The 27,610-nt window shown below is 40.3% G+C and overlaps 2 protein-coding genes and 1 long non-coding RNA gene across 3 annotated transcripts; 1 reads left to right on the forward strand and 2 right to left on the reverse strand.

Moving 5' to 3' along the window:
- Positions 1 to 129: 129 nt before the first annotated feature.
- On the forward strand, positions 130 to 3,351 carry LOC135471788 (uncharacterized). Its single transcript, XR_010444472.1, has 3 exons — positions 130 to 291; positions 975 to 1,088; positions 2,571 to 3,351. It is a non-coding gene; the product is annotated as an uncharacterized LOC135471788 (long non-coding RNA).
- Positions 3,352 to 4,818: 1,467 nt separating this feature from the next.
- On the reverse strand, positions 4,819 to 15,305 carry LOC135470415 (reticulocalbin-2-like). Its single transcript, XM_064749343.1, has 5 exons — positions 14,978 to 15,305; positions 12,973 to 13,120; positions 11,825 to 11,984; positions 11,071 to 11,266; positions 4,819 to 7,372 (listed from the first exon to the last, which is right to left on the reverse strand). Exons 1-5 carry the CDS (start codon positions 15,132 to 15,134, stop codon positions 7,101 to 7,103), a joined length of 933 nt encoding a protein of 310 aa, XP_064605413.1. The 5' UTR covers positions 15,135 to 15,305; the 3' UTR covers positions 4,819 to 7,100.
- Positions 15,306 to 21,001: 5,696 nt separating this feature from the next.
- On the reverse strand, positions 21,002 to 27,541 carry LOC135471545 (very long chain fatty acid elongase 7-like). The gene is made up of 8 exons (XM_064750814.1): positions 27,405 to 27,541; positions 25,687 to 25,785; positions 25,047 to 25,234; positions 24,344 to 24,424; positions 23,876 to 23,932; positions 23,039 to 23,144; positions 22,038 to 22,174; positions 21,002 to 21,619 (listed from the first exon to the last, which is right to left on the reverse strand). The coding sequence occupies exons 2-8, from the start codon at positions 25,742 to 25,744 to the stop codon at positions 21,389 to 21,391; spliced, it is 858 nt and encodes a 285-aa protein (XP_064606884.1). The 5' UTR covers positions 25,745 to 25,785; positions 27,405 to 27,541; the 3' UTR covers positions 21,002 to 21,388.
- Positions 27,542 to 27,610: the final 69 nt, after the last annotated feature.

A 27,610-nucleotide genomic window follows, 5' to 3' on the forward strand; every position in this document is an offset into this window, starting at 1 on the left:
GCTGGTTGGATAGAAAAAGGTAAAACTGGATTGGTGCAATGTCGCGAGAGATATTCCATTATGTTTGCCGATTGGCTAAAATTGATAAATGTCAGTGCTGCGATTGGCTCAGTTGATCTGACACTGGAGAGAAATCCCGCCTGTGTTCGAAACACGTAAATGTCGTTTTTACTTCACAGACCTCTGTAAAGCATGGCGATGAAACGAAAATTTCCCGTTTCCAGGCTGCGGAACGTACTGAAACAGAACAACAGTTCTCTCAAATTTGCAGGACCAAAGGTTTCATACCTGGTAAATATGTTCATCTGCTGATCAGTGACATGCTGTTGTTGTTAAAATTTTGCTTGTTAACTGCTGTAGCATTATTCGTTTATGTAATCGTTAGGCCAATCACACGTCATAATAAAACGTGGAATGATTGACTGACTATCGAAAATAACCGTAGTAGCTTTGTGTTTGCCGCGGACGCCGGAGCTCTATTAGGCTAAACATATAATTTAGAAATGTGCAAATATAGGCCAATGCATGGATGCGTTCGATTCCATTAAATTGTGAGAAACACAGTGACTTGTTAAGCAGGCACAGAGGTGAAGAAGGAGTGCATGTAATGTGCAGGACGGGTTTCCACTGCTCTTTTTATCTAGTGCTGTTTCACAGAGATAACTTACTAAAGGCACCCCGCCCAAGCCATTATACTGATATTATGTGGGGAAATTTTGATTCAGTGCAAGTTTGTAGTTTCAAGTATTTCAATATACTGATGAGTACGAAATGCAAACATGAACAGGGATTAGGGAATACCACATCATACTGAGGACAGCATATGTATATTGAGAATAGCATGCTGATAAGTGCAGGGTAAGCAGGTGCTTATTAACTGTACAGTTTACATGACTGGTGTGTTTCACAGTAGCTTAAGTTCGTACTCTGGTTATGAACGAGTATGCTGATTCAGAGTTACCGTCCTGTTGTAGATATACCTGGACTATGTGCTCTTCCTGCAAAGGTTGGCGACGGAGGCTACAAATGTGCAGAGACAAGAGAAGGCAAATAGGCTTAAACCAGCACATGTTGTTAAAGCAAGGAAGGTAAAATCTGTAAATTTCTACTTAACTAAGGAGCAATAATCCATAGCCACACATTTTAGACAATATGTTTATTAGTACCCTACTGCAAGAGGGGAACCTATACAAGATTGCACACATCCATGCACATCACTGGCATAAGGCAGACGAGGTGAAAAATAACATGGTAAGGTATAGACAAATGAATAACATTGGACGATATTCCTAGAACTACAGCTGATAATAACTGAAAACTGATTGTATGTGTGACCGTAGAACAATGCGTACGCTCCTCCTCATCATGTAAATTGTGAACATCAGTTAAACATACACAACAACCAGAGTTCTGTGTCAACTCTCATGTTATTCAGAAAGTATTTTCACCTCAGTGTCTACAAAGGTGAAGTGTGTAGGCGTGAGTAAAACGGCAAATGCCCGGATGTGTGTGGTCTCAAATAGGGCTTAAAAGGGCTCCCAAATTTCTGTGAACTTTGCATGGACCCAAAATATGCTGGATTCACTTGATTCTCAGAATCAATACTGCCTTACTTGAAAAATGCTTTGTTGAGCACAATCAGACTCTAACAAAAACAGGGTCAGTCGTTTGGGAATTCTGATTCCAACAAACATTTTAGAGGACAGTCTGTGCTTTTCCCAAAACTTCGTATACATGAATGAGAACCAAAACCTGGCAATCCACTTAAGAAGTCCTGTATATCTTTCAAACCATTCACTGTATTGAAATATATGGTTTCACCATCATGATTTACAAATTACTATCTGGCTTTTTCATCTGTTAAAATTATTTCCCTTTCTTTCCAGTTCATTGTATTGAATTGAAACTTGGTTCATAGGTACATATTGACAAACTAGAGACCATGTTTAAGTATGTTGGAACATGTTGGATTGAACTTGAGCCTTCTGGACAACTCACTCATAACTGCGGAATTACCAATCATGTGAAATCATACACCTCAGAAATCTATTACGCAATTTACGCCAATATCCCAGATAAAAGTAACGATGAAATTTCCATTGTATTTTCTTGATTATCAGGGATTATTTCCATTACCTGGTTTTCTGCATATGAAGAGCAACTTATTTATTATTATAAAATGACATTGCAATAAGGTCCTGAAACTTGTTTATAATGGAAGTGGTCGAGACACACCAGAGAATACACACAACAGCAACGCTTTGAGTGGCTCCTCTTCTAAGTGTCCAGTATGTGGAGGACAGTTCAGAAATACATCATCATGCTCTGGTAACAAACATTCGATTTGAACAGGTGTACAAGGCATTATGAGGGCTGTCCAGCTGTATTTTCTCAGCCTTGCAGAGCCCACATCAGGCCACAGGTTCAAATCCAGCTGTTGTTGGCTCTGTTCATTTGCGGCTTTGTAAGGTGCTTTGTTTGACACATAGCTGATGAAGGACAGTGTTTCACTCCAGTAAGTAAGAAATAAAGTTTTTTTTAAATTATTTAACAATTTCTTTTATATTCAGAAAGTGCTCAGCATGTGTCGGGGGTAAGGAGACAGGACAAACATACCAGCAGATAGTGTTCAGTGAAGCCAGGGGAGGTAATCGTTATGTGACACGAGAAACCTGGTCAGATTCTGAAGTCAGCATGTGAAGGAAGGCTGAGGGAAATGAACACATCATTGTTGCTCCTTGTGAAGTCTCTATAAGTGGATGATGTGGACAACACCCTAGGACATCATCACATAGGACAGGTCATTGTGCAACAAAGTACATCTTCATTTGCAGAGAAAACCTGTAGCAAAGCATTTCATCATTCAGGTTCCCCAGTGTTTACTGTTGTTTGGTAGCTGTTTGACACCTTCATTAAACACACACACACATTTACTAAAGGGTTTTCTTGGCGTTTACCTTTTTTCACCTGGATAAACTGTTCAAGGCCTGATAATGTTTTACGGCACTGGTAGTCACTTAGTCAGGTTGTTAACAGGTATGAAATCTAACTTTTAAGACTTCAGAGTGAGCAACCAAAAGCTTCTAATTCTCTGAATTTTTTATTCTTCCCCTGATGCATCCAGTGTTTTGTGTATTCCTCTCTCAAATGCTACATGTGCATGTCAGTTCTAATACCATTGTCAGTGTAAAACACAATTCAAATAAATAATGGAATGGTAGTGGCTGGATGTGATATGATGGAATTTTTGTAAAACAGGTAACACTAGTCAAGCTGTGCAATAGGGACATTTCCTCTTGTATTTTTAGACAGTCGGGTACGCTTAGATGTACAGACCACATTAATAAAAATTGGAACATGATAAAAGAGTATCAAGGTACATGTGTCGTGTTTTTTTTTTCTCCTCAGCCCCATAGAGCTGTTAAAGGAATATTGCCATGGTCCTGTCTGTCCTCATCAGTTTAACTGGCATATCTCTGGACCTGTTTATTTATTTGATAGGTGTTTTACGCCGTACACACAAATATTTCACTTATACGACAACGCTGACCAGCATAATGGTGGGAGGACACCAGACAGACCTGAGGGAAAAACCTTACATTAATGTGTACATTGATCAGCTTAATTTGTGTAACTATCATATTGAAAAGAAACTGAAAAAAAAAAATCCTGAAGTTTAGCAGAGACGGTGCATTTGCGTTTTGGTCATCTCAGGCCTGTCCTTGCTTTGTTTTGGTCATCTCAGGCCTGTCCTTGATTAGCTGTGGTAATGTCAGGCCTATCCTTGATTAGCTGTGGTAATTTCAGGCCTATCCTTGCTCTGCTTTAGATTAAACATTGCTGACCATATACCTGCAAGTGTGAAATTGGGCGGATTCCACCAAGCCAGTTGACTTCAGTAAAAAATTTGAAAGATGATTTTATAGCTTGTTTCTGAGCCCTGTAAATTAAAGTTTTGGCAAACTCATCAATGTTATCTTGACACAAATGTGTCAAAATTTCAACTTCCATTACTGAAAACCAAACACTGTATCAAGGTTTTTAAATTTGACTGGGGTCAAAAATGTCTCTGGAATCGGCCCCAAGTGCCTGACTTTTGTGCAGAAAAGTGTAACACCCCTGTGGTCCATGTTATAGAATATTGGATCAAGGGTACTATTTATCAAAGAAATAATTCTCCGAGGCATAACACTCCACACTGTCAGGGTGTTCTTTGGTGATCTAGAGGTTTCAGACAGGGTTAGCCACGACATGGCTTAAATATTGCCGATGTGGCGTTGAGCCATAATCAATCATTCAGACAGGGTTATAATTCAAGTATGTTTGATGTCCTCTTCAGAACATTTGTAATATTGCTTTTCTGATGAAAAATAGCTGTTCATTATTTTCCTTTGAATAATACCTAAATGATCCTTTCATTTGATCAAGAATTTAACAATGACCTTGGCACTTCAATCCTGACAAATTTAATTTTGAATTTATTTCATAAATTCTGTGAGAGCCATTATTTCTCGAGCTTAAAGCACTTTTCAGGAATTATCTCAAATGCAATGATTATTTACTGGACTAAAACCAAACCACTCTTTGGAATGAAAAGTCTCAGCACGCTAAAAACAGCCAGAATTAAGCCAACGCCTTCAAAACCAAACCAGTCTACTTCATGGCTAACCAGCATTACTTGGCTTCAAATGTGAAACTTCAGATATAGTATTTCATGTTTCTAATTTTTCTTTATTGTTGTATGTGACAATTCAGAATGATTGTGAATAGAACTCAGCAATCTGAGATCACAAAAACAACAACATAGCACACAAAGAATAAAAATAATACATTTATTATGAATTGGTCTCTCTGGCTGCATCAATGTTGTACAGGATATATAAATTATGTGTTCAATCCCCCAAAATGCCTTACATTTTATAGATAATAAGGAAGTAAAATAAAAAGTTGAACATTTGACCAAATACCAACAAGGTGTTAAAATTAAAAAATGGCCTACAAGCATCCTGAAAGTAAAAAATTCATAAAGCAATACCTTCCAGAAGGGTACTGGAGTTTTATACTCTCAATACCCTAAATTTAATCCTCACAATTTTGGAGATATTTTGATATGTATAAAATATAGGAAAGGCAGAAACCCAAATTAAATTTCAAGCAATTTTTAGTTTTGACCAGTAAGGAATCATTAAAATAAAAGTACACCAATAATACATGAATTTACAGCAAGATCATTTATGATAAAAATACAAGTGGTAAAAATAAAAAAAATTCTATATAAATCATCTGAAATAACGTCAACATCAGATTGGGGTGTTAAATCCATAAAACCATAGACAAAACAATTATGCCCCTTTGTAAAAGCTGATTACTGAGTATAGAAACAGGTATCCTGTGACCTAATATAATTGTTTGTACATGTATTCATGCAACTTTCATGCCTAAAACCTTTATTTTCACCAATCAATTGCTGTATAATTACTCTGTTACAACACATAAACTTCATGTAAGCGGACAGGAATGACATCATTCAGTGTGATATTTACACCTTGCCTTTGAGCAATATCAGCAGCTACATTCTGTCATTAGACAAAACAGAAATACAACTACACATGTGAACAGAACAGGTGGGTAAATATATTGTCCAAATGTGTATATTAATATCACGCAGATAACATCCATAAGAAGCATGATGAGCTGGTACATAAGCAACACCCTGATTTCAGAACAGGTTTTAATAATAAACCCCAAAGAGTTAACGCAGCGACTAGTTCATCACAACTATAGACTGGGCAGGATAATGATGGTGTGCATACATAATGTGCACGTATGGTACACACATTGTGCATGTATGGTACACATAGTTTGCATGTATGGCACACACAATGTGCATGTATGGTACACACAATGTGCACGTATGGTACACACAATGCGCACATATGGTACACACAATGCGCATGTATGGTACACATAGTTTGCACGTATGGTACACACAATGTGCATGTATGGTACACACAATGTGCACGTGTGGTACACACAGTGTGCACATATGGTACACACAATGTCACAATGATATACAGTTTTGAACAGCTCTAATGTCATTACACCCTTTGTTAGTCCTGCATATAAAGTCCACAATTAGTAATTGTTATAGAAAAATACATAGCATGCAATTTGTTCATAACTGACTAGGTATTCTCCTCATAATGCCAAACACAAAAATCAGCCATCCTGACAGAAGGTTTTACTGAACATGTGTGTCCCAACATCTTAAGATCTGCTTGTACTCCAAGAACAGGAATGGACCATGAAAAATCAAGCACACCTTCACAAACTTTCATAAATCCAGCCTCTGACAAGTTCTTTATAAAGAGAAATGATACTGTCCAAGTTATAATGTCAGAAGACAAAGCAATTTCCAAAATGTTAGAAAAATTGGAGAAAAAGTTTTGTGAAAGGAGTTTTTTCTGTTTTGCTTGGGTCATAAAGAACACTGATGTCATACAGATGGCTTCTGTCCAAGAAATGGGTGATAAACGTCTCACTCAAATACCACAGTGATAAAAAAGCTAACCGAGATACTCAGCTTATTGTTCATATTTATTCCACTCATACTGTCACAAAGTTTTAATCATGATATTCCTAACACTTTTCTCAGAAATAGTACAAACCTCGCCAGAAGATGTACATAATGGTATGGGCTTTCATGGCTTTTTTTTTTTATTTTTTGTAGACCCACAAATTACAAAACCTACAAAATTGTACAAATTATTCTTCGAAAGAGAAGAAAACTACAAGATCACTTATTTCTGAAATGAAAGCCTATTGTTTATAGTCATAATAGTAACTTATTTATCTGGTTGGAGTTTACACTGTACTAAAGAATATTTCACTTATGCAAAGGTGGCCAGCATTAGGGTGGGAGTAAACCGAGCCAAGCCCGGGGGAAACCCACGACCATCTGCAGGTAGCAACAGAAACCTTACCCATTCTAAGCCAAAATAACATTCGTTTTCAATTTCCTGTATTACTACGCTGCTGAGAAAAAAATTAAGGCTGTACAAATCATATGAAAACAGTACTAGGATGAAAACAACATCTGTCTACAACTCATCATTTAGATGTTTGCCATAATTGGTCACCTGACTTCCTACCCAGAGTTCATACTGATCAATGATTTCATCAGGAGACAACACTCCATCTTGATTGCTGTCTGTCTCTCCAATCAAATGCTCTGCTTCTTCCTTTGCTGCATATTTGTTGTCAGGTAGTACCCATGGCAACGCCTCTTTTCTATCCAACAAGCCATCTTTATTTGTATCGTACACCTTGAAATTTTCAGCTTGAGATATTTTGTCCTCTTCGGTCATTTCAACTGTTTAGAAAAAAGAACAACATTTTTTTAATTTAAACTTCTAACAACTACATATGCTCAGTGTCATTTCTAAAGGGGAACAAATTTCCTTTCTAATCTTGCTCAAAATGATCACAGGATGTATGTACACTTATGTATGTATACGTGTAGGTATGTATGTATGTATGTATGTTTGTATGCGCGTATGTATGTATGTATGTGTGTATGTATGTATGTATGCGTGTATGTATGTATGTATGCGTGTATGTATGTATGCATGCATGTCTGTATGTATATGTGTGTGTGTATGCGTGTGTGTATGCGTGTGTGTATGTATGTATATGTATGTATGCTTCGGGTTTTATGTTGTATGCAACATAAAACGTGTGTGTACATATACTGTGTTTTCTTGTGGCAGGGCGGGGGCTTCCGTGGCTCAGTTGGTTAGCGCGCTAGCGCAGCGTAATGACCCAGGAGATGAACTACCTTAACCCAGGCATCTGTGAGATGAACTATCTTAACCCAGCCATCCATGAGATGAACTACCTTAACACAGCCATCCATGAGATGAACTACCTTAACCCAGGCATCCATGAGATGAACTACCTTAACCCAGGCATCCATGAGATGAATAACCTTAACCCAGGCATCCATGAGATGAACTACCTTAAACCAGGCATCTGTGAGATGAACTACCTCAACCCAGGTATCTGTGAGCTGAACTACCTTAACCCATCTGTGAGCTGAACTACCTTAACCCAAGCATCTGTGAGACGAACTACCTTAACCCAGGCATCTGTGAGCTGAACTACCTTAACCCAGGCATTTGTGAAATAACTACCTTAACCCAGGCATCTCTGAGATGAACTACCTTAACCGAGGTATCTGTGAGATGAACTACCTTAACCCAGGTATCTGTGAGATAAACTACCTGAACTACCTTAACCCAGGTATCTGTGAGATGAACTACCTTAACCCAGGTATCTGTGAGATGAACTACCTTAACCCAGGCATCTGTGAGATGAACTACCTCAACCCAGGTATCTGTGAGCTGAACTACCTTAACCCATCTGTGAGCTGAACTACCTTAACCCAAGCATCTGTGAGACGAACTACCTTAACCCAGGCATCTGTGAGCTGAACTACCTTAACCCAGGCATTTGTGAAATAACTACCTTAACCCAGGCATCTCTGAGATGAACTACCTTAACCGAGGTATCTGTGAGATGAACTACCTTAACCCAGGTATCTGTGAGATAAACTACCTGAACTACCTTAACCCAGGTATCTGTGAGATGAACTACCTTAACCCAGGTATCTGTGAGATGAACTACCTTAACCCAGGCATCTGTGAGATGAACTACCTTAACCCAGGTATCTGTGAGCTGAACTACCTTAACCCAGGCATCTGTGAGATGAACTACCTTAACCCAGGTATCTGTGAGATGAACTACCTTAACCCAAGTATCTGTGAGATGAACTACCTTAACCCAGGTATCTGTGAGCTGAACTACCTTAACCCAGGCATCTGTGAGATGAACTACCTTAACCCAGGTATCTGTGAGCTGAACTACCTTAACCCAGACATCTGTGAGATGAACTACCTTAACCCAGGTATCTGTGAGATGAACTACCTTAACCCAGGCATCTGTGCGATGACTACCTTAACCCAGGCATCTGTGAGATGAACTACCTTAACCCAGGCATCTGTGAGCTGAGCTACCTTAACCCAGGCATCTGTGAGATGAACTACCTTAACCCAGGCATCTGTGAGATGAACTACCTTAACCCAGGCATTTGTGAGATGAACTACCTTAACCCAGGTATCTGTGAGATGAACTACCTTAACCCAGCTATCTGTGAGCTGAACTATCTTAACCCAGGTATCTGTGAGCTGAACTACCTTAACACAGGCATCTCTATGGCAAAAATATGGCAAACCTACCTTATCCCAGGTATCTGTGAGATGAACTACCTTAATTCAGGTATCTGTGAGATGAACTACCTTAACCCAGGTATCTGTGAGATGAACTACCTTAACCCAGGCATCTGTGAGATGAACTACCTTAACCCAGGCATCTGTGAGATGAACTACCTTAACCCAGGTATCTGTGAGATGAACTACCTTAACCCAGGCATCTGTGAGATGAACTACCTTAACCCAGGCATCTGTGAGATGAACTACCTTAACCCAGGTATTTGTGAGCTGAACTATCTTAACCCAGGTATCTGTGAGATGAACTACCTTAACCCAGGTATCTGTGAGATGAACTACCTTAAACCAGGTATCTGTGAGATGAACTACCTTAACCCAGGTATCTGTGAGCTGAACTATCTTAACCCAGGTATCTGTGAGCTGAACTATCTTAACCCAGGTATCTGTGAGATGAACTACCTTAACCCAGGTATCTGTGAGATGAACTACCTTAACCCAGCTATCTGTGAGCTGAACTACCTTAACCCAGGTATCTGTGAGATGAACTACCTTAACCCAGCTATCTGTGAGCTGAACTATCTTAACCCAGGTATCTGTGAGATTAATTACCTTAACCCAGGCATCTGTGAGCTGAACTACCTTAAACCAGGCATCTGTGAGGTGAACTACCTTAAACCAGGCATCTGTAAACTGAATTACCTGAATAACCCAGGCATCTGTGAGCTGAACTACCTTAACCCAGGTGTCTGTGAGCTGAACTACCTTAACCCAGCTATCTGTGAGCTGAACTACCTTAACCCAGCTATCTGTGAGCTGAACTACCTTAACCCAGGTATGTGTGAGATGAACTACCTTAAACAGGCATATGTGAGCTGAGCTATCTTAACCCAGGCATCTGTGAGCTGAGCTACCTTAACCCAGGCATCTGTGAGCTGAACTACCTTAACCAGGCATCTGTGACTTGAACTACCTTAACCCAAGTATTTGTGAGCTGAACTACCTTAACCCAGGCATCTGTAAAATAAACTACCTGAATAACCCAGGCATCTGTGAAATGAATTAACTCAACCCAGGTATTTGTGAGATGAACTACCTTAACCAAGCATCTGTGACTTGAACTACCTTAACCCAGGTATCTGTGAGCTGAACTACCTTAACCCAGGCATCTGTGAGCTGAACTACCTTAACCCAGGTATTTGTGAGATGAACCACCTTAACCCAGGCATTTGTGAGCTGAACTACCTTAACCCAGGCATCTGTGAGCTGAACTACCTTAACCCAGGCATCTGTGAGCTGAACTACCTTAACCCAGGTATTTGTGAGATGAACCACCTTAACCCAGGCATTTGTGAGCTGAACTACCTTAACCCAGGCATCTGTGAGATGAACTACCTTAACCCAGGCATCTGTGAGCTGAACTACCTTAACCCAGGTATTTGTGAGATGAACCACCTTAACCCAGGCATCTGTGAGCTGAACTACCTTAACCCAGGTATTTGTGAGATGAACTACCTTAACCCAGACATCTGTGAGCTGAACTACCTTAACCCAGGTATCTGTGAGCTGAACTACCTTAACCAAGGCATGTGTGAGATAAACTCCCTTAACCCAGGCATCTGTGAGCTGAACTACAAGTCATATATCAGCCCGATGCATCTGGCACAGATATGATCATTACATCTTGAAATTCTGTGCATACAGTTGGAAGTAAACAACTGAAAAAAAAATTCTCACGAGGCACAGGTTGTGGGAGTCTGCTTCATTTGCGCCACATTATACTTACGGTCTCCAGTAAACTCGCTCTGAGAGATCAGGTCATCTTTGTTCTTATCCAGCTCCTTCATGGAACGGTCCATCTCCACTTCGTACATGTGCTCAAAGTCATACGGGTACTCAAAGGCCACAAACTCCTGGCTCTCCAGGTAACCATCCTTGTTCACATCAGCTGCATCAAACTTCAGCTTGTCATCATTTTTCATCTGAAACAGAATATCATGTGAACAAAATAATGACACTTGCACATTTGGGGTTCAAAGCAAGATTTTGGGAAATTCCAGGACATCTCTATGACAAAATGCTACAGCGCATATAACTAGGGATCACATAGCCTGATTCATTTTATTGCAGTTCAAAATCATACTGAAGAATATTTCACTGTCACCAAGTTCCCAAGAGCAGCTTTGAACCTGCACTTCTGGCATGCTTTAGCAACTGTAAAGGCCAGCAACTTTAACCAACAGATTACTGCCCATTCCTCTTACTTATTACATAACAAGGGACAAAAATTCTAGATAGGCAGGCAGGGTGAAGGCATGTTAGTGGAACATTCAGACCTATCATATACTGGCACAGCTCTCTGAATCGCATTATCATCATCCGCAAGCACATATCTGATAGACTCTGACTGACGTCAAAGGTCAAAATCCCCACACCCCCAACCCCTCACTTCCAACTTCCCTCAGCTGATCTTGCCATCCCTAATCTGGCAGTGAGTAGTGGTGAGTGATACCCAAGCAGCGAATGGCTAGGGAGCTTACATCTAGGAAGGCCTCTGTTTCCTCGTTCCTCTCCATTTCATCTATCTCAGCCTCACTCATACCATACACCTTCTCCACATACTCCTGCCAGCCCAGCTTCCCATTTGTGTCCATATCATACTCCAGGAAGCGAGCCTCGCCCTCCTCAACGTCTAGCTGCCTGCAACGAGCCAAATCAACCAATCACACACAAACATATCAGTCATGTGACCAATAACACACTATATTACACCAACAAACTCCACTAACTAAATAAATACAAGAAACCAGCCACTAATTAAAAAAACTAGTCAAATCAGAGAGGTATATATATATATATTTATAAGTCCTGACTATTTATCACCAAGGGCAGTGATAATTTGAATCAATAATAAATGGGTAAATCCATAACTATGGTAAAAAGCTGTTTACCAGAAATAACTGAGACTGTTCAAAGTTCAGAATGTTTTATTGGATTACTACATAAAAGGCTTCATAAAGAAAAGGCTTTGACCTCCTAAATAAGACAGTGGCTGCCCCAAATGTTAGGAGTTACTTCTCTTTGCTATTCTATGGGAGTCTATTAAATACACAGTTATCTGCCCTAGAGTGTACCTGAAGTCTATTAAATACACAGTTATCTGCCCTAGAGTGTACCTAAAGCCTATTAAATACACAGTTATCTGCCCTAGAGTGTACCTAAAGTCTATTAAATACACAGTTATCTGCCCTAGAGTGTACCTAAAATGCATCTGTCATATTTGACTGTTTCAAACCACATAACTTTTTGCCTATAACACCATTTGTTTTAAATGATGAAAACCTACCATTGACAACATACCATTGATTAATTAATAAGAATTTAGAAAATAACATTTTAAAATATCAGAAGCTCTTGAATTTAATAGAGTATGCATTTTAAATCATTGAAAATTAAATACATTAGCAGCTACAAAAGCAGTGATGTTCTGTATCGGTATTCTGTCTGTGTTGGTCATAGTGAAAAACTGTAACATCATCACAAAGTATCAATGAATACAGCTAATATCATGAAAAAACAGTTCACAATTCAAAACTCCTATGGCATCATGCAAGCAGCGCTTCAGTTTTCATGACCACTTTGACTCCCTGATGGAACAGTTTGACAGTATACACACAAGCTGTATTACCTGAAGGAGTGAAGAATCCATACTTCAAGCTCAGAGCGTGATATTATGCCATCCTCATTCTGGTCCATCTTCAACAGGAGGTTTCTCAGCCGGGTCTTTGACTCTTCAGGACTTAAATTACTGAACTCTTGCTCAGCTTTGTGCGATCCTGAAATGCATAAATGACATTAACAGCTCAATTATACTTATGCTACACCATTTCACTTACATCTGAAGTTACCTACAGCTTTCCTTCAGGTTTAAAGACATATTATTTAATTTTATTTGATTGATGTTTTATGCCGTACTCAAGAATATTATAGACTTATTTCATGCAACATTCTTAGCTACTTTAGTTACTAACAATTATATAATTTAGTCATATCCTGCACTTTGGCTTACACTGTGTCTAAAATACTCATAACGTCAAAGGTTGGACCTGATGGTTTTTAACAATTTTTCAGTCATGTGATGATGAGGGGTCATTAGGTGTGTGTACACATACTGTGTCTTCTCGCAGCAGGGTGAGCCCATGACACAAAAGTGCTGCCATCACTGAAGTACATTATCATGTCAAAGACACCAGACAAGACAACCTACCCAGTCACATTATACTGACACTGGGCCAATAGGACACCACACCCAGTCACATTATGCTGACACTGGACAAACATGACACCCCACCCAGTTACATTATACTGACATTGGGCCAACATGACACCACACCCTGTCACATTATGCTGACACTGGGCCCACCAGTCCTGTTGTCTCACTGCCGGATGTTTAAATCAGAAGTGTCTGCGTTATCTGGTTCATAGTGGTATAAACCTTTAAATTTACCTCAAGAACATTCCCAGTTTATTGTACATTATGCAGGTAGCTCTGTTTGATTAACATTTAATAATGTTCAATTTTACACAAGTATCAACCATGTATTTGTACTTCTAAAACAAAATCACACATTACCACAGTCATTTGCCTAGATAGTACTAGCTTGGTATTAAAACACTCCTGTTTACTTACACATAGTTCAGTTTGCCTGAATCTACTGTCTCCAATTCGATCACTCTGTAGACATGTGTGAGGCTCATAACTGGTCATGCCAGAAATGAAAGGCTATATCTCCATACTGTTTTTTCCTTATTCACACTTTTCTTGCTATCTTATTAATGTTTCCCAACCCCAACCTGTCGCTCATTTCTCTCACGTAACTTTCAGTATCAGTTTAAGCAAGTGCCTAGTGGAATCCTGTCCGTTGTTGGCCCAGAAGCTATCTGACCCGGACACTGGCCACATTTAATTGAATTCACAAGGTAAATTTCACTATAACCCTTACAACTCAAACCCGTCTTAATGTTGAGTATAGACCAAATTCCCAAGTCATCCTGATCCAAAAATCACAAAACCAGCGTTCACAAAGCCTACTCTACCAATAATCCTGCCCTTCAAACGTTTTAAATGAGATGTCAATTTGTCAAACTGAGTGCTGTATTTCACACTCGATCCTCCTTCAAGGTATTAAAGAGCTGGCAGTTCAAAAATTTCTTCCAACTGGACTATGCATTGGGAGTTTGTTGACTCAACTTCAGTTTTGTTGTCAACAGTCATGCTTCCAACAGCCCGCATATCCTTTTCCCACAGGAGCTTAGTATTTGCACTGGTGTGACGTGTTCAAATCAAAAGTTTCAACACCCTGGCTAAGCTTAGATGATGCTTTACCGATCTGGCACTTCATATTTATACAACATGGACGACATGGAGATCAGTGCATATGAAACAGAAGGACTGACTCGAGTTGTAAACGTACGTAAAATTTTCCTGCTAGACCACATGGACAGCGGCCCAGGGCTCTATACTGTGGACTGGGTTAGGGGCTGATGTCAACAGCCGATGTACATCCTAGTCACAGGTTCGAGCCGCCCTGCCAAGGTAAGTTTTAAGTCTAAATTACGTCACCATGGTTAGGCTGGCAAAACACTAGCTCTAACCTGGATAATATGATATTCGTATTAAATTCCATTCTTACCCAGGATGGCATCGTGGTCGTACCCGGAGTCATGTCGACCGTTAGGGTAGTGCTCGTGCTCGGGGACAGGTTTGTGTGCCCCGTGCTCTTGTTTTTCTGGTAACGCACTCACCCCCAGCACACACACAACAACAACAGCCAGATGCATCGTCGTCATCTTCAACTTCGGTCGATGTTTGCAAAATCAAAGCTCTCACTAAGTCGACGTTATCAGCCTCAGCGCCCTTTGCTCAGCTCACTGTGGCGATCGTGTGGGGTAAAATCTGTAACAGTACGTGGCCACCTGAGTTATATGCACACTGATTGCCCGGTGATTTCCTGTCAGTGACGCTAGTTATAGGGCATACTCTAAAATCACACCGCCACGTCGCTTCACGGAAACCGGCTGATGAAGCTAACAGGGTCCTGAGAGGGGGTGCCGAATGTCGAAGTAAAATGTGGCACTCGCAACTTTTCCAAACAATATTTCTCAAGGGAAAATAAAAAGATTATACATTTTTTGTGTTACACGTTTAGCTTGCTCGCAACTATTCTCAAACTAGAAGAATTTTTAGCTTAGTTTGTAAAACATTTGCTTTCCATGCTCGACGAGAAATCACTGACGCATAAAAAAATGTCCTCGTTATTTTTCATCCAGCCAGTTAAAACAGAACACGCACACATTCTGATGGGGAAAACAAATCTGCAAGTAAGCAAGAACAAAAATCTGTGTAGCGGAACGTCCTATAAATTGTAGTACAGATCGGCCTGTAAAGCATAACGGAGCCTATATAATATACACCTAAATTTTCTAATTTGTAGGACACATATTAGTAATGCTGAAAACAAAGAAATACGGGCCTCTCCCAGTTTTTTGGAAAAGTAAAGATGTGAATATATTGTTGATCAGATGGACTAACCCTGTGAAAAACAAGAAGAGAAATATTCCTGTTACATTTACATGAATACTGGCTAAAAAGAGCAGACCATGCAGGTTTCCCCAAAATAGAAGAAATAGAGTATGCTTGAACGCTCACGCTAAGGAAAGGTATATATGTACACGTAATGGGGATATTATGTGTACAGCTGGCCTGACTTCTAAACAACTCTATTCTTCACCAGTGAGGCTTGTAATTAAAAGCTATGGTGAACTTCTGGCAAGAAGTGAGAGAAGATGAGGCCTCTACATTTTCCGCCTTTGTCAGGTTAAGACACACGATATTCATTATAGGCTTTGGCCCTACCTATTCTCTTCCCAAATCATCCATGAGTCAGTACAGATGTTCGTCATGTTCGTATTATTGACTAGGGTATGGCTTAAATATTGTCTACGTGCCCTTAAAGCGCAGTCATTCTTTCGTTCTGGATTATAGCGAAGACTAATGTAACAAAGTCCCAGTTTATATTAACCACGGTGTGTCTGTACTCTATGACTGAGGTTTGTATATTGCAAAAATAGTACCACTGAGTCAGAGTCGTTTATAACATTATGTTCCAGAATGAAATTAACAATGTTCATATATTGCACTGAAAGTTGCGCTTTCATATGTGAAAGGGTTGAGGAATTATGGTACCTTGTTGGTTGCTATGGTAATTACGTGCTGGTAACGTTAAGTAGACTTTGCAAATACGGCCTAGGTATTGTCTTGATTGCCTGTGCTTAGTTAGTGTAAGCCAAGTATTGTCCTCATTACCAGTGCTTAGTCGGTGTAAACCAAGTATTGTCCTCATTGCCAGTGCTTAGTCGGTGTAAGCCAAGTATTGTCCTCATTGCCTGTGCTTAGTCCGGTGTAAGCCAAGTATTGTCCTCATTGCCAGTGCTTAGTCGGTGTAAGCCAAGTATTGTCCTCATTGCCAGTGCTCAGTCGGTGTAAGCCAAGTATTGTCCTCATTGCCAGTGCTTAGTCGGTGTAAGCCAAGTATTGTCCTCATTGCCAGTGATTAGTCGGTGTAAGCCAAGTATTGTCCTCATTGCCAGTGCTTAGTCGGTGTAAGCCAAGTATTGTCCTCATTGCCAGTGCTTAGTCGGTGTCAGCAAAGTATTGTCCTCATTGCCAGTGCTTAGTCACTGTAAGCCAAGTATTGTCCTGATTGCCAGTGCTTAGTCACTGTAAGCCAAGTATTGTCCTGATTGCCAGTGCTTAGTCACTGTAAACCAAGTATTGACCTGATTGCTCGACTGCCAGTACTTAGTTTTACGGCGAATGTTGCCTTGCATGCCAGTACTTAATCACTATAAGTCATGCACTGTCTTGATCAGAGCTGTATACAACAGAAAAAAAAAAGTGTAACAACTGTCAGAAAATCAAGACCAGCAGAGGTACGTTTGCTCAGAAATATATTTATTCCCTTCAGAATTCCACACATTCAGTACATGTATAATTTATGCATATAATGTGATAAAAAATAGTACTGGTGATAAATTATATATACCAATCATATATAAATTTTACAGAAAAAAGTAAATGCTCAACTTCACCGGCAGATTTGGCTGGTCTGACCCAATCCAGTGTTAGTCACTCGGGTTCAAGAAAGTTCTGGAATCTGGAAAGCCACAGTGATGAAATCTGACTTGTTCATCAAGTAATCCAGGTGTTTATACACATACATAGTACATGATCCACAAATACATACAATCCTCAGACTATGATAGCTGACATTCTCCAGGGACCCAAATAAACACATACTAGGAGATGTTTTATCTAGCTCACATTAACCAGGAGATTTTAATATTGCCACTAAGTTTTATATTTTTGAACAGTCGGCTTCAGCTTTTCTTCACCCAAAAAACCCAAAACAAAACAACAACATATGTAGAAAGCTCACAACACGTACTACATGTGTTTTGTGTAAACTACAATGGCCTACACGTAGAAGACAAGTGTCTGTTTCACACAGACAAAATCAATCAATCAATCCCAACCCTGATCATAGTTTTGCCTACATGGCTGTACGCACGTGGCACATGGGCAGTGTTACAGTCACATGTATAGATGTGAGAGGTATTTTATACATCAGTCAGAACTGCATTTACATGAATACATGTACAGATAAATATGTCTTCACCAGAAAAGAGTAATGTACCAAATAAAAATTAACGGTCAATCATTTTGTAAGCACATCTATAGTAAATATTTAGCAGTATGGATGGAAGGTACACCTGACAGGTAAACATACAAACAACTGTATATAAAAAGAATCCCACAGTATTATTACCAACCTACTGTACAGTGTACACAATAACTTCATGATTATACCCTGCACAAAATCAGCTGACTGAGACGCTAAAACACATTAACAAAACAAACAGTCTGTGGTAAACCACCGAAACCCATTAAAACTTAGATTACATGTAGTTAGGAGGAATAACAAACAGCTCACCTGAAGGAGTCACGTGAATGCAAAACTTCAGCTCAACACATAAAGTAATGAAACACTTACCGTAACATGGATTCTAAATAAAAAAGAGCGATGTAAAGGTCATGAATTTTGTCATTTAATGTAATTAAAACGCATGTAAGCCTTCAAAACTCGACCATTCCCTTCATGTTATTGTGCTTTATTTATATGCCATACCTGAGCTAAATACAGAAGGCATGTTAGATACCACCCTATAAAGTTATCTTCACATTGATTGTCATGAATTTTACAATTTACCATAATTTTTTAGCACACCGCGCATGAACTGTGGAAAACACACCTCCCCCCCACCACCCTTCACCCATTTTATTGTACTTCACATGTATGCCAATCCTCAGCTCAACAGATGAAGCCACACCAACCCTAACATTTATCTTCACATTGATTCTAACAAGAATTTTATAATTAACAGTAATTAATATGCAATGATTGAATGATGCCCCCCCCCCCCCCCCCCCTACACACACATATGTTACTGTGTTTTATATATATGCAAAACTTCAACTTAATACATGCAGTGCTTTTTGAAATACATGTACCACCACTAACATTTACCACAACATTGCTTTTCCTGTTATTGGACTTCGATGTTTGGTGTATGCATAGCTATGCCTGTTCTTTTTACAGGCGAGCTAAAGAAAAGTTCATTTATTGTAGTCTGTGCATGATTTATGATGAGTTGAGGTCATTTACAGTATACCGCAGTAAATTACATGTGGATATAACTGAGGTCATTTTTAGTATACTGCTGTTTAACAGATACATGTGTATTACAATCTGAAAAGAAAAGTTCATTTAATGAAGTCTGTGCATGATTTACGATGAGTTGAGGTCATTTACAGTATACCGCAGTAAATTACATGTGGATATAACTGAGGTCATTTTTAGTATACTGCTGTTTAACAGATCATGTGTATTACAATCTGAAAAGAAAAGTTCATTTAATGAAGTCTGTGCATAATTTACGATGAGTTGAGGTCATTTACAGTATACCGCAGTAAATTACATGTGGATATAACTGAGGTCATTTCTAGTATACTGTGGTACATTAGAGATAATTGTACATGTGGATATAACAGCATCCAGTTTCATGAAGCTCACTTTATATAACACAAACCAGTATAACACAAACCTCCACTGAGGTCAGATACAGCACACAGAGTACAGGTCATACACTGTTTGACCTGTATGCCATACACTACAGCAAAACACAATTATTTACTGGTTCATTAGGCCAGGTTCATAAAATAGTGCACTGTGAGTTCAACTCACAGTCAAAAGTTAGCAATTACAGTTTACATTGAAAATATGTATAGTTTTCCTAAGATAAGTGAGGGCAATTACTACAAGTAGCCTAAACCCCAGCTTATAGATTATATACTGCCAGCCACAGCTTATATACTGCAACGCTGCCAGCCACAGCTTATATACTGTAACGCTGCCAGCCACAGCTTATATACTGTAATGAAGCCAGCCACAGCTTATATACTGTAACGCTGCCAGCCACAGCTTATATACTGTAACACTGCCAGCCACAGCTTATATACTGTAACGCTGCCAGCCACAGCTTATATACTGTAACAATGCCAGCCACAGCTTATATACTGTAACAATGCCAGCCACAGCTTATATACTGTAACGCTGCCAGCCACAGCTTATATACTGCAACGCTGCCAGCCACAGCTTATATACTGTAATGATACCAGCCACAGCTTATATACTGTAATGAAGCCAGTCACAGCTTGTATACTGTAATGCTTCCAGTCACAGCTTATATACTGTAATGAAGCCAGCCACAGCTTATATACTGTAACGCTGCCAGCCACAGCTTATATACTGTAACGCTGCCAGCCACAGCTTATATACTGTAACGCTGCCAGCGACAGCTTATATACTGTAACAATGCCAGCCACAGCTTATATACTGTAACACTGCCAGCCACAGCTTATATACTGTAACAATGCCAGCCACAGCTTATAGACTGTAACGCTGCCAGCCACAGCTTATATACTGTAACGCTGCCAGCCACAGCTTATATACTGTAACGCTGCCAGCCACAGCTTATATACTGTAACGCTGCCAGCCACAGCTTATATACTGTAACACTGCCAGCCACAGCTTATATACTGTAACACTGCCAGCCACAGCTTATATACTGTAATGCTACCAGCCACAGCTTATATACTGTAACGCTGCCAGCCACAGCTTATATACTGTAACAATACCAGCCACAGCTTATATACTGTAACGCTGCCAGCCACAGCTTATATACTGTAACGCTGCCAGCCACAGCTTATATACTGTAACGCTGCCAGCCACAGCTTATATACTGTAACGCTGCCAGCCACAGCTTGTATACTGTAATGCTGCCAGCCTCAGCTTATATACTGTAATGAAGCCAGGCACAGCTTATAGACTGTAACGCTGCCAGCCACAGCTTATATACTATAACGCTGCCAGCCACAGCTTATATACTGTAATGATACCAGCCACAGCTTGTATACTGTAATGATACCAGCCACAGCTTATATACTGTAATGATATCAGCCACAGCTTAAAGACTGTAATGCTGCCAGCCACAGCTTATATACTGTAATGATGCCAGCCACAGCTTACAATGTAATGACACCAGCTAAAAGTGCAACCAGAAAGTGGCCATATTAAACTAAATCCAAGAAAGAGATCATTTATTTGATTGCTGTGAAGACTTCAATGTGACACTGATAAGGAGGAAAGTGGGGTTTACGAGGGGTGAAGACAGACAGCTCTCTAAAGTATATTATGTTATCAAACAAAGCTTATCACCAAGAACTCTTTATACCACTCTGCCAACAGAGGAATTAGAGCACAAAATTAACACAAATCAGAACACGCCATCCTTGGCACCTATGTACCATATATATGAGACACATGTAAATGAACCCATGAGCAAACATAATAATGTTGTTTTACACATTTGGAACCAGAATTAAAAGGGCACTACCGGTTAACCTACTCACACTTGCAGCTTTCCTAGGAGTGCTTTTTACTCGCGTTGTTGTTCTGTGTGTGGTTTTTGATATGTCCATTTTCATGGATAACTTTGTTCTTGGTGCTGCTTTGGTAAGCCTTTCTGTAGAAGTTGATGAACATGACGAGAAAGATGACAGCATAGGCCCCGATCCAGTAGACGAAAGTCATTGGGTAGTTACAGTCTATAAACAACAGCTGGGAGGAGTGGATGACGACCAAGATAAATTGGGTCTGTAACAGAAAAAATACTTCAGGTAAAGAACAAATCACCAACATGCAAAAACTCATTGATTTAAATTGACTTTTATGTTTATTTCATAAAAAAAAAATAGTACACGACATTGGACACTGTCGTGGAACTGGCTTCTGATTACACAAACTGGTGTAAGAGACTATGACTTCAACTCCAAAACATTTATTGTTCCACCTCACTTATTTCACTTGATTCTTTTGTCATTTCAGTCATATCACAGCAGTTAAATTTATCACCCAGCATCTGATATCATGAAGTAATGAAGCCGCAAACCAGTAAACAGCTGGATTCAAACTCACACATAAAGAGCTGGTCTCCCGCAAGGGACACCTTTCATCACTCAGCCAGCCAGGGCCTCTGCCCATTACTACTATTCATCCCTATGAGTTCACTCACAATTTGCATGGTAGTCATATAACGTTTCCACCACAGGTACTTCTGGAAACTGGGTCCTAAAGCAGCCAACCCATAGTATGTGTACATCATCAAGTGGATGAATGAGTTGAGTAGTGCGTGAAACGTACCAAAGCCACCTGGAAACACAACCATCTCAGAGTTATCCCCCTTGTTTCAAAATGACTTTCAAACTGACTGGTCTGTGAGAGACTGGTCACCTATCAGCTGTGGAGGATACAAACTTTCATATCTGGATTTCAACAAATTACAGCTTCATTTAACTGTCCTGCAAACATGTTTTAGTTTTCTTTTTCACATGATTTCAAAGTAAAGACGATTTCAATGAGATGGAAACCACAGCTCTTGAGCATTGGATATGAAATTTGTTAAGCAGATGAAAATTGTGAACTTTGTTGTTGTAAACTTTATTTTGTTATTAGCATCTCAATCAAACTGTCAGCCATCTTAAAGCACTACATGTATTAACACTGCCTGAAATTCTGAAATCGGTGCGCCTCATTTCCAACTTTTCTCAAGATTTTGCCCATGTTAATTTTGTCAGAATAGGGCGTATCAAAGATGCTAAGATAGACCGCCACCAGCAGACCCACCCCCATCCCCAACCTCATCACCATCCCCATTCTCACCCCCATCCTCACCCCCATCCTCATCACCATCCCCATTTCCACCCTCATCCTGACACTACCCCACCCCCATCCCCACCCACACCCTCATCCCCATCCTTATCACCACCCCCATCCCCACCCTCATCGCCATCCCCACCCCATCCCCATCCCCACCACCATCCCCATTCCCACCCCATCCTCATCACCACCCCCATCCCCACCCCATCCTCATCACCACCCCCATCCCCACCCTCATCACCACCCCCATCCCCACCCTCATCACCACCCTCATCCTCATCCCCATCCTCACCCCCATCCAAACCTATATACGGTTCAAACCTATATACGGGCCAGAACAGCAAATTAAGCCCTTACCTGGGGCAAACTTGACCCCAAACCACCATGAGATGGGCATGATGCCGTGGTGAAACACATGCAGGAATGACACCTGGCTGAACTTCTTCCTCAGCACAAAAAACAGCTACAACAAAAGTAACAACAATTTCCATACGAAAGCCATACAATATTGTGTTATAATCTGTCACTCAAAATAAACACAAAGGAGGATTCTTGGCAGGTCATCTTAGGTCAAGCAAAGGTCACTCCACAAAACATATATTTCCATTTTTGTTTATGTAACAGCTGAACAGATTGATAATGTTTTTCAACCAAGTTCCCACTGCTCAGGCAGGCAACCCTCATGACAATTTGAAAGAATCATAACCTGTGAGGACATTTTTTTCTTTCTGCGCTGAGGACTCTCCACCATTCAGTGTTTTCGCAAATGTACTGTAAACTAAATGCACCAAATGGACTGTGGACATACTAGGAGAATGCACAATCATGCACAGAATGTTGCACCACCACATTACCTAAACATGTGTGCAACTGTTGAATTTCATCATTGAAGCTTTATGTTTTAGAAAATAAAAGTAAACAAGTTGGAGTTAATGGCAGCATCACATGTGAAGGCTTTAATAGCATCCAACAAGCATGAAGGGAAGCAAGTCAGCATCAATATTTTTTCAAGTCAACTATAAGTCTTCTCAGCTAACAAATGATAACATTTTACCTGTATAACCTTTCTTAGTAAAAAAAATATATACATAAAATGGCGTTAATTAAAGAAATAAATGATATATTTATAAAATGTGTTAATTTTTATATGCTTGCGCATGCAGATCTGACTAGGGTAAAGGCCATCTTACTTACTGTGTCAAACAACTCCACAAACTTGGATATGTAGAACAGCCAGCATACACGGGCCATCTGGAATATGGACGGAACAGCTTTCAAACAGATTCAAAAACATTTCTGTTCTGGCATGTAAGGGTTTGGGTCATTTTGTAACTCTTCATCCAGCCTATTGGGTTCTTATTTACTTTCATCTATCCAAATTGGTTTTATTCAGTTTTATCCATATTATTTCTTAATAACTACTTTTGACCAATCCTCCCTTTTTATGAAAATTCAGGGGTTATGGTCACCTCTATCACCCTGAAGAGGTCACTTTTGTGTCATGTCCCTGAGGTTTCAGGTCGACCCCAATCCTGGCCACCTCTATACCCATGAACTCATCCATCAATTATTTCTGCTGTTTCTGAAGGCATTAAACAGCCTTTAGGTATGACACATCCTAGAAACCGTTACTTGTTTAATACTACAGCCGGAGAGCCTTACCCTCAGAGCCTGTGGGGACGTGGAGTAGTCTACAGGCTGACACCCAAAGCTGTACCCTGCTGCCCAGCCTGATAACAAAAACTGCAACACAGAAAACACAGGCATACATAAAATATGGTCCTGAATTTGATAATTATGGTGTGTATACTGTGTGTTTACACTACCCATCAGTTTTTGAGTTTACAATTATCCATGTCAAATATACAGATTTCAAGTTAGTCTCCTTTCATGTACTCTTCAAGCTTTGAGGAACAAAAGGTGTAGGATGATGGGGTGTCTAAAACAGTTTCACAAAAAGTAATTTAGACCAGGCGAACGATGGAGAAAACTGAAGAGCTGAATGTTTGTGAACTTGAGAAGTTTGTAAAGAAAAAGGTGCCATTTGTGCCTCTTGACCACTGTGATCACCTATAGGAATGCAGCAAAGTTCTCACAACAGTTAATAAAATCTAAAATATGAAATTCACTCTCTGATGTCTCATCTTAATTTTCGTTCTGTAGTGCTTCCCAAATGGTGGTGGGTACACTAATACTTCCACTGACTAGTTTATGGCATCAAACTGCACGTGCAATCCTGGGAGAGCACAAATCAAAACAAACTACTTTTGTTCAAACAGCAATTTGTTCACACTTCAGCAGCACAATTTCGCACATATGCAATCCTATCTGTAAAAGGGGCTACACGTATTTCCATTCATCTCACCTCACAAAAGATGTAAGTGGACAATCCAACCATGCCCAGGTTAAAGAAGAGAAGAATCCTCCGCAAGTCCAGGGGTTTTCTGTCTCCCATCAGGGTGGGTCCGAGAGGGATCAGGACGAAGTAAGCTATGCAGACCAGCAGACTAGGGACGGGGGAGCTCATCAGGAACCAGTCACTGACGCGTGGGTCTGTAACAGGCCGGGCAAACACACAGGATGGTCTTACAGGCAGGGCGGTCACATAAACAGGGGAGATAACTAGGTACAGGGATCTCACTACTTACAAAGGTTCCCAGAATTAGCAGAAAAATGATGTTCAAGGATAAAACAAAGAAACCGTTGGAAGCACTTTTAAGGACATTTAAATCTACAAAGAAATATTTCCCCTTAATTATATACATGAAAAAGAGAAAAACATGTGCAAAGCCTTTAAGAAAATTTAAGCAACAGTGTAGGAACTTCCACTACCATGATGGATGCAAATATTACGTTAAATGGAATGTTCAAATTGAACACAAAACTCACAATACATCATTACAACCCTTATAGGTTATGCTACAAAGCAGTCTGTCTGTAATACGTTTCAGATTATTAAAAGATCTGATTTGTTGTGGATTAGAGTTGTGGCTGTGTGTACTCACCAGCCTTGAGCATGAGGTTGTCATAAGACTTGACAGCTTTGGTTACCAAATTGGCCATGTTGATAGAGATGGACTATAGTCTGACTGCCAGCTGAATGTCTGAAATACAATCAAAGTCAAAGATATTTACCACAAGAATGAACTACTAAAGTATAAGGGTTTTTACAGGTTAACGATATTCTGTGTTTGTACATGTAAGTGCCCTAATTCCGAAGATCTACACCACATGACTCTTCTTAGATCAGACTTCATACAAGTCAGATACTTTGATACTGGAGACCCCATGGGTTGAGTTGGCCAATTTCAAGGCTTCACAAAAAGTATGATTTTGTTAGTCAACACAGAATAATGTCCACAGAATATACACCTTTGCAAACATCCGAAAAGGCTGAAGCGCATAGGGCTAACCAGCTACCCAGCCAGCCAGAGGTAGGAGAAAATGAAATCTGGACACCCTGCTATAATAAGAGTTGCCTCAAAAAGGGATGTTTGGACACCACCTTTCACATTTCTGGTTAACCCCCTGTTGAGTTACAGGAGTGCAACTTTACCTTTAAAACTGAGTGAGTGAGTGTGCGAGTGCTTGGGGTTTAATGTCATACTTAACAATTTTTCAGTCATATGACAATGAAGGAGTCCTTAGAGTGCATGTAATGTGCCACCTTGTTGAAGGACGGATTTCCACCACTCTTTTTTATCCAGTGCTGCTTCACTGAGACGACTTACTGAAGGCAAGTAAGCCGCCCCATCCAAGCCATTATACTGATACAGGTCAACCAGTCATTGCACTATTCCCTTAATGCTGAATGACAAGCGAGGAAGTTGTAACTTCCTCTTTTAAGGTCTTATTTATTTATTTGATTGGTGTTTTACGCCATACTCAAGAATATTACACTTATACGACGGCGGCAAGCATTATGGCGGGAGGAAACCAGGTAGAGCCCGGGGGAAACCCACGACCATCCGCAGGTTGCTGGAAGACCTTCCCACTTACGGCCGGAGAGGAAGCCAGCATGAGCTGGACTTGAACTCACAGCGACCGCATTGGTGAGAGGCTTCTGGGTCATCACACTGCGCTAGCGCACTAATCGACTTTTAAGGTCTTAGGTATGACTCGATCTAGAATTAACCCTTGGTCTACTGCCCCCGAAGCAGATGCTCAATCAGCTGAGCTACTGGGCTATACTGAGTGAAGATATGGTGTTAACATCTTAACTAAGAGTTAACATCTTACTAATTAAGATGTTGTGAATAGAATATAAATCCTTTCATAACTGGATATTTCATTCATTTATTTGTTTGTCGTATATGAACATACTTCGGTACTGCAATGACATTCTACAATATAGGCTTAGAGACAGAACATTTCCTACAACTGCTCCGTCAATAATAAACAATAAGGATAATAATGTCAGCCACTTGGAAAGAAAATAGCAACTTTGCGTTACGTATACATGTCATTCACATGACGCCGTCTGCCTCCTCGCCAAGTACGGTCACTTGAGGTGAGATCTGCCGACGACTTGGCGCCAGTGCCACGACTCTCTCTGGACGGTTCTCGGTCGCACGAAGCCCAGAACGGACATGTTCTCCGTCCCAAAGAGCTCCTGTACTGGCATTACCGTACCATACAACATGGAAACTCAGACTCGGAGAAACAATTAAGACACCCGGCCCGCGGCGCCGGTAAAACTAAGTTCCGTAATTGCCACACTAACCTGTGCAGGTTCTGTGTTAAAACCAGAAAATATTGTCTTTGGGAACTTTCAGGGGACGACAATCACAATCAAAACGCAGAAATCTTCCGCGGTCCTCTCTGTCGGGGCCGGTTGGGTCGCTTGTGGTCGGATCGTACGATTTTTACACCACATTCAATACAGGCAGCATGATTGACAAGTTCGCAGTGCGCATGCTCAACCGGTGC

This window comes from Liolophura sinensis, chromosome 7 (assembly GCF_032854445.1).
Source record: "Liolophura sinensis isolate JHLJ2023 chromosome 7, CUHK_Ljap_v2, whole genome shotgun sequence".
NCBI classification, from domain to species: Eukaryota; Metazoa; Mollusca; class Polyplacophora; order Chitonida; family Chitonidae; genus Liolophura; species Liolophura sinensis.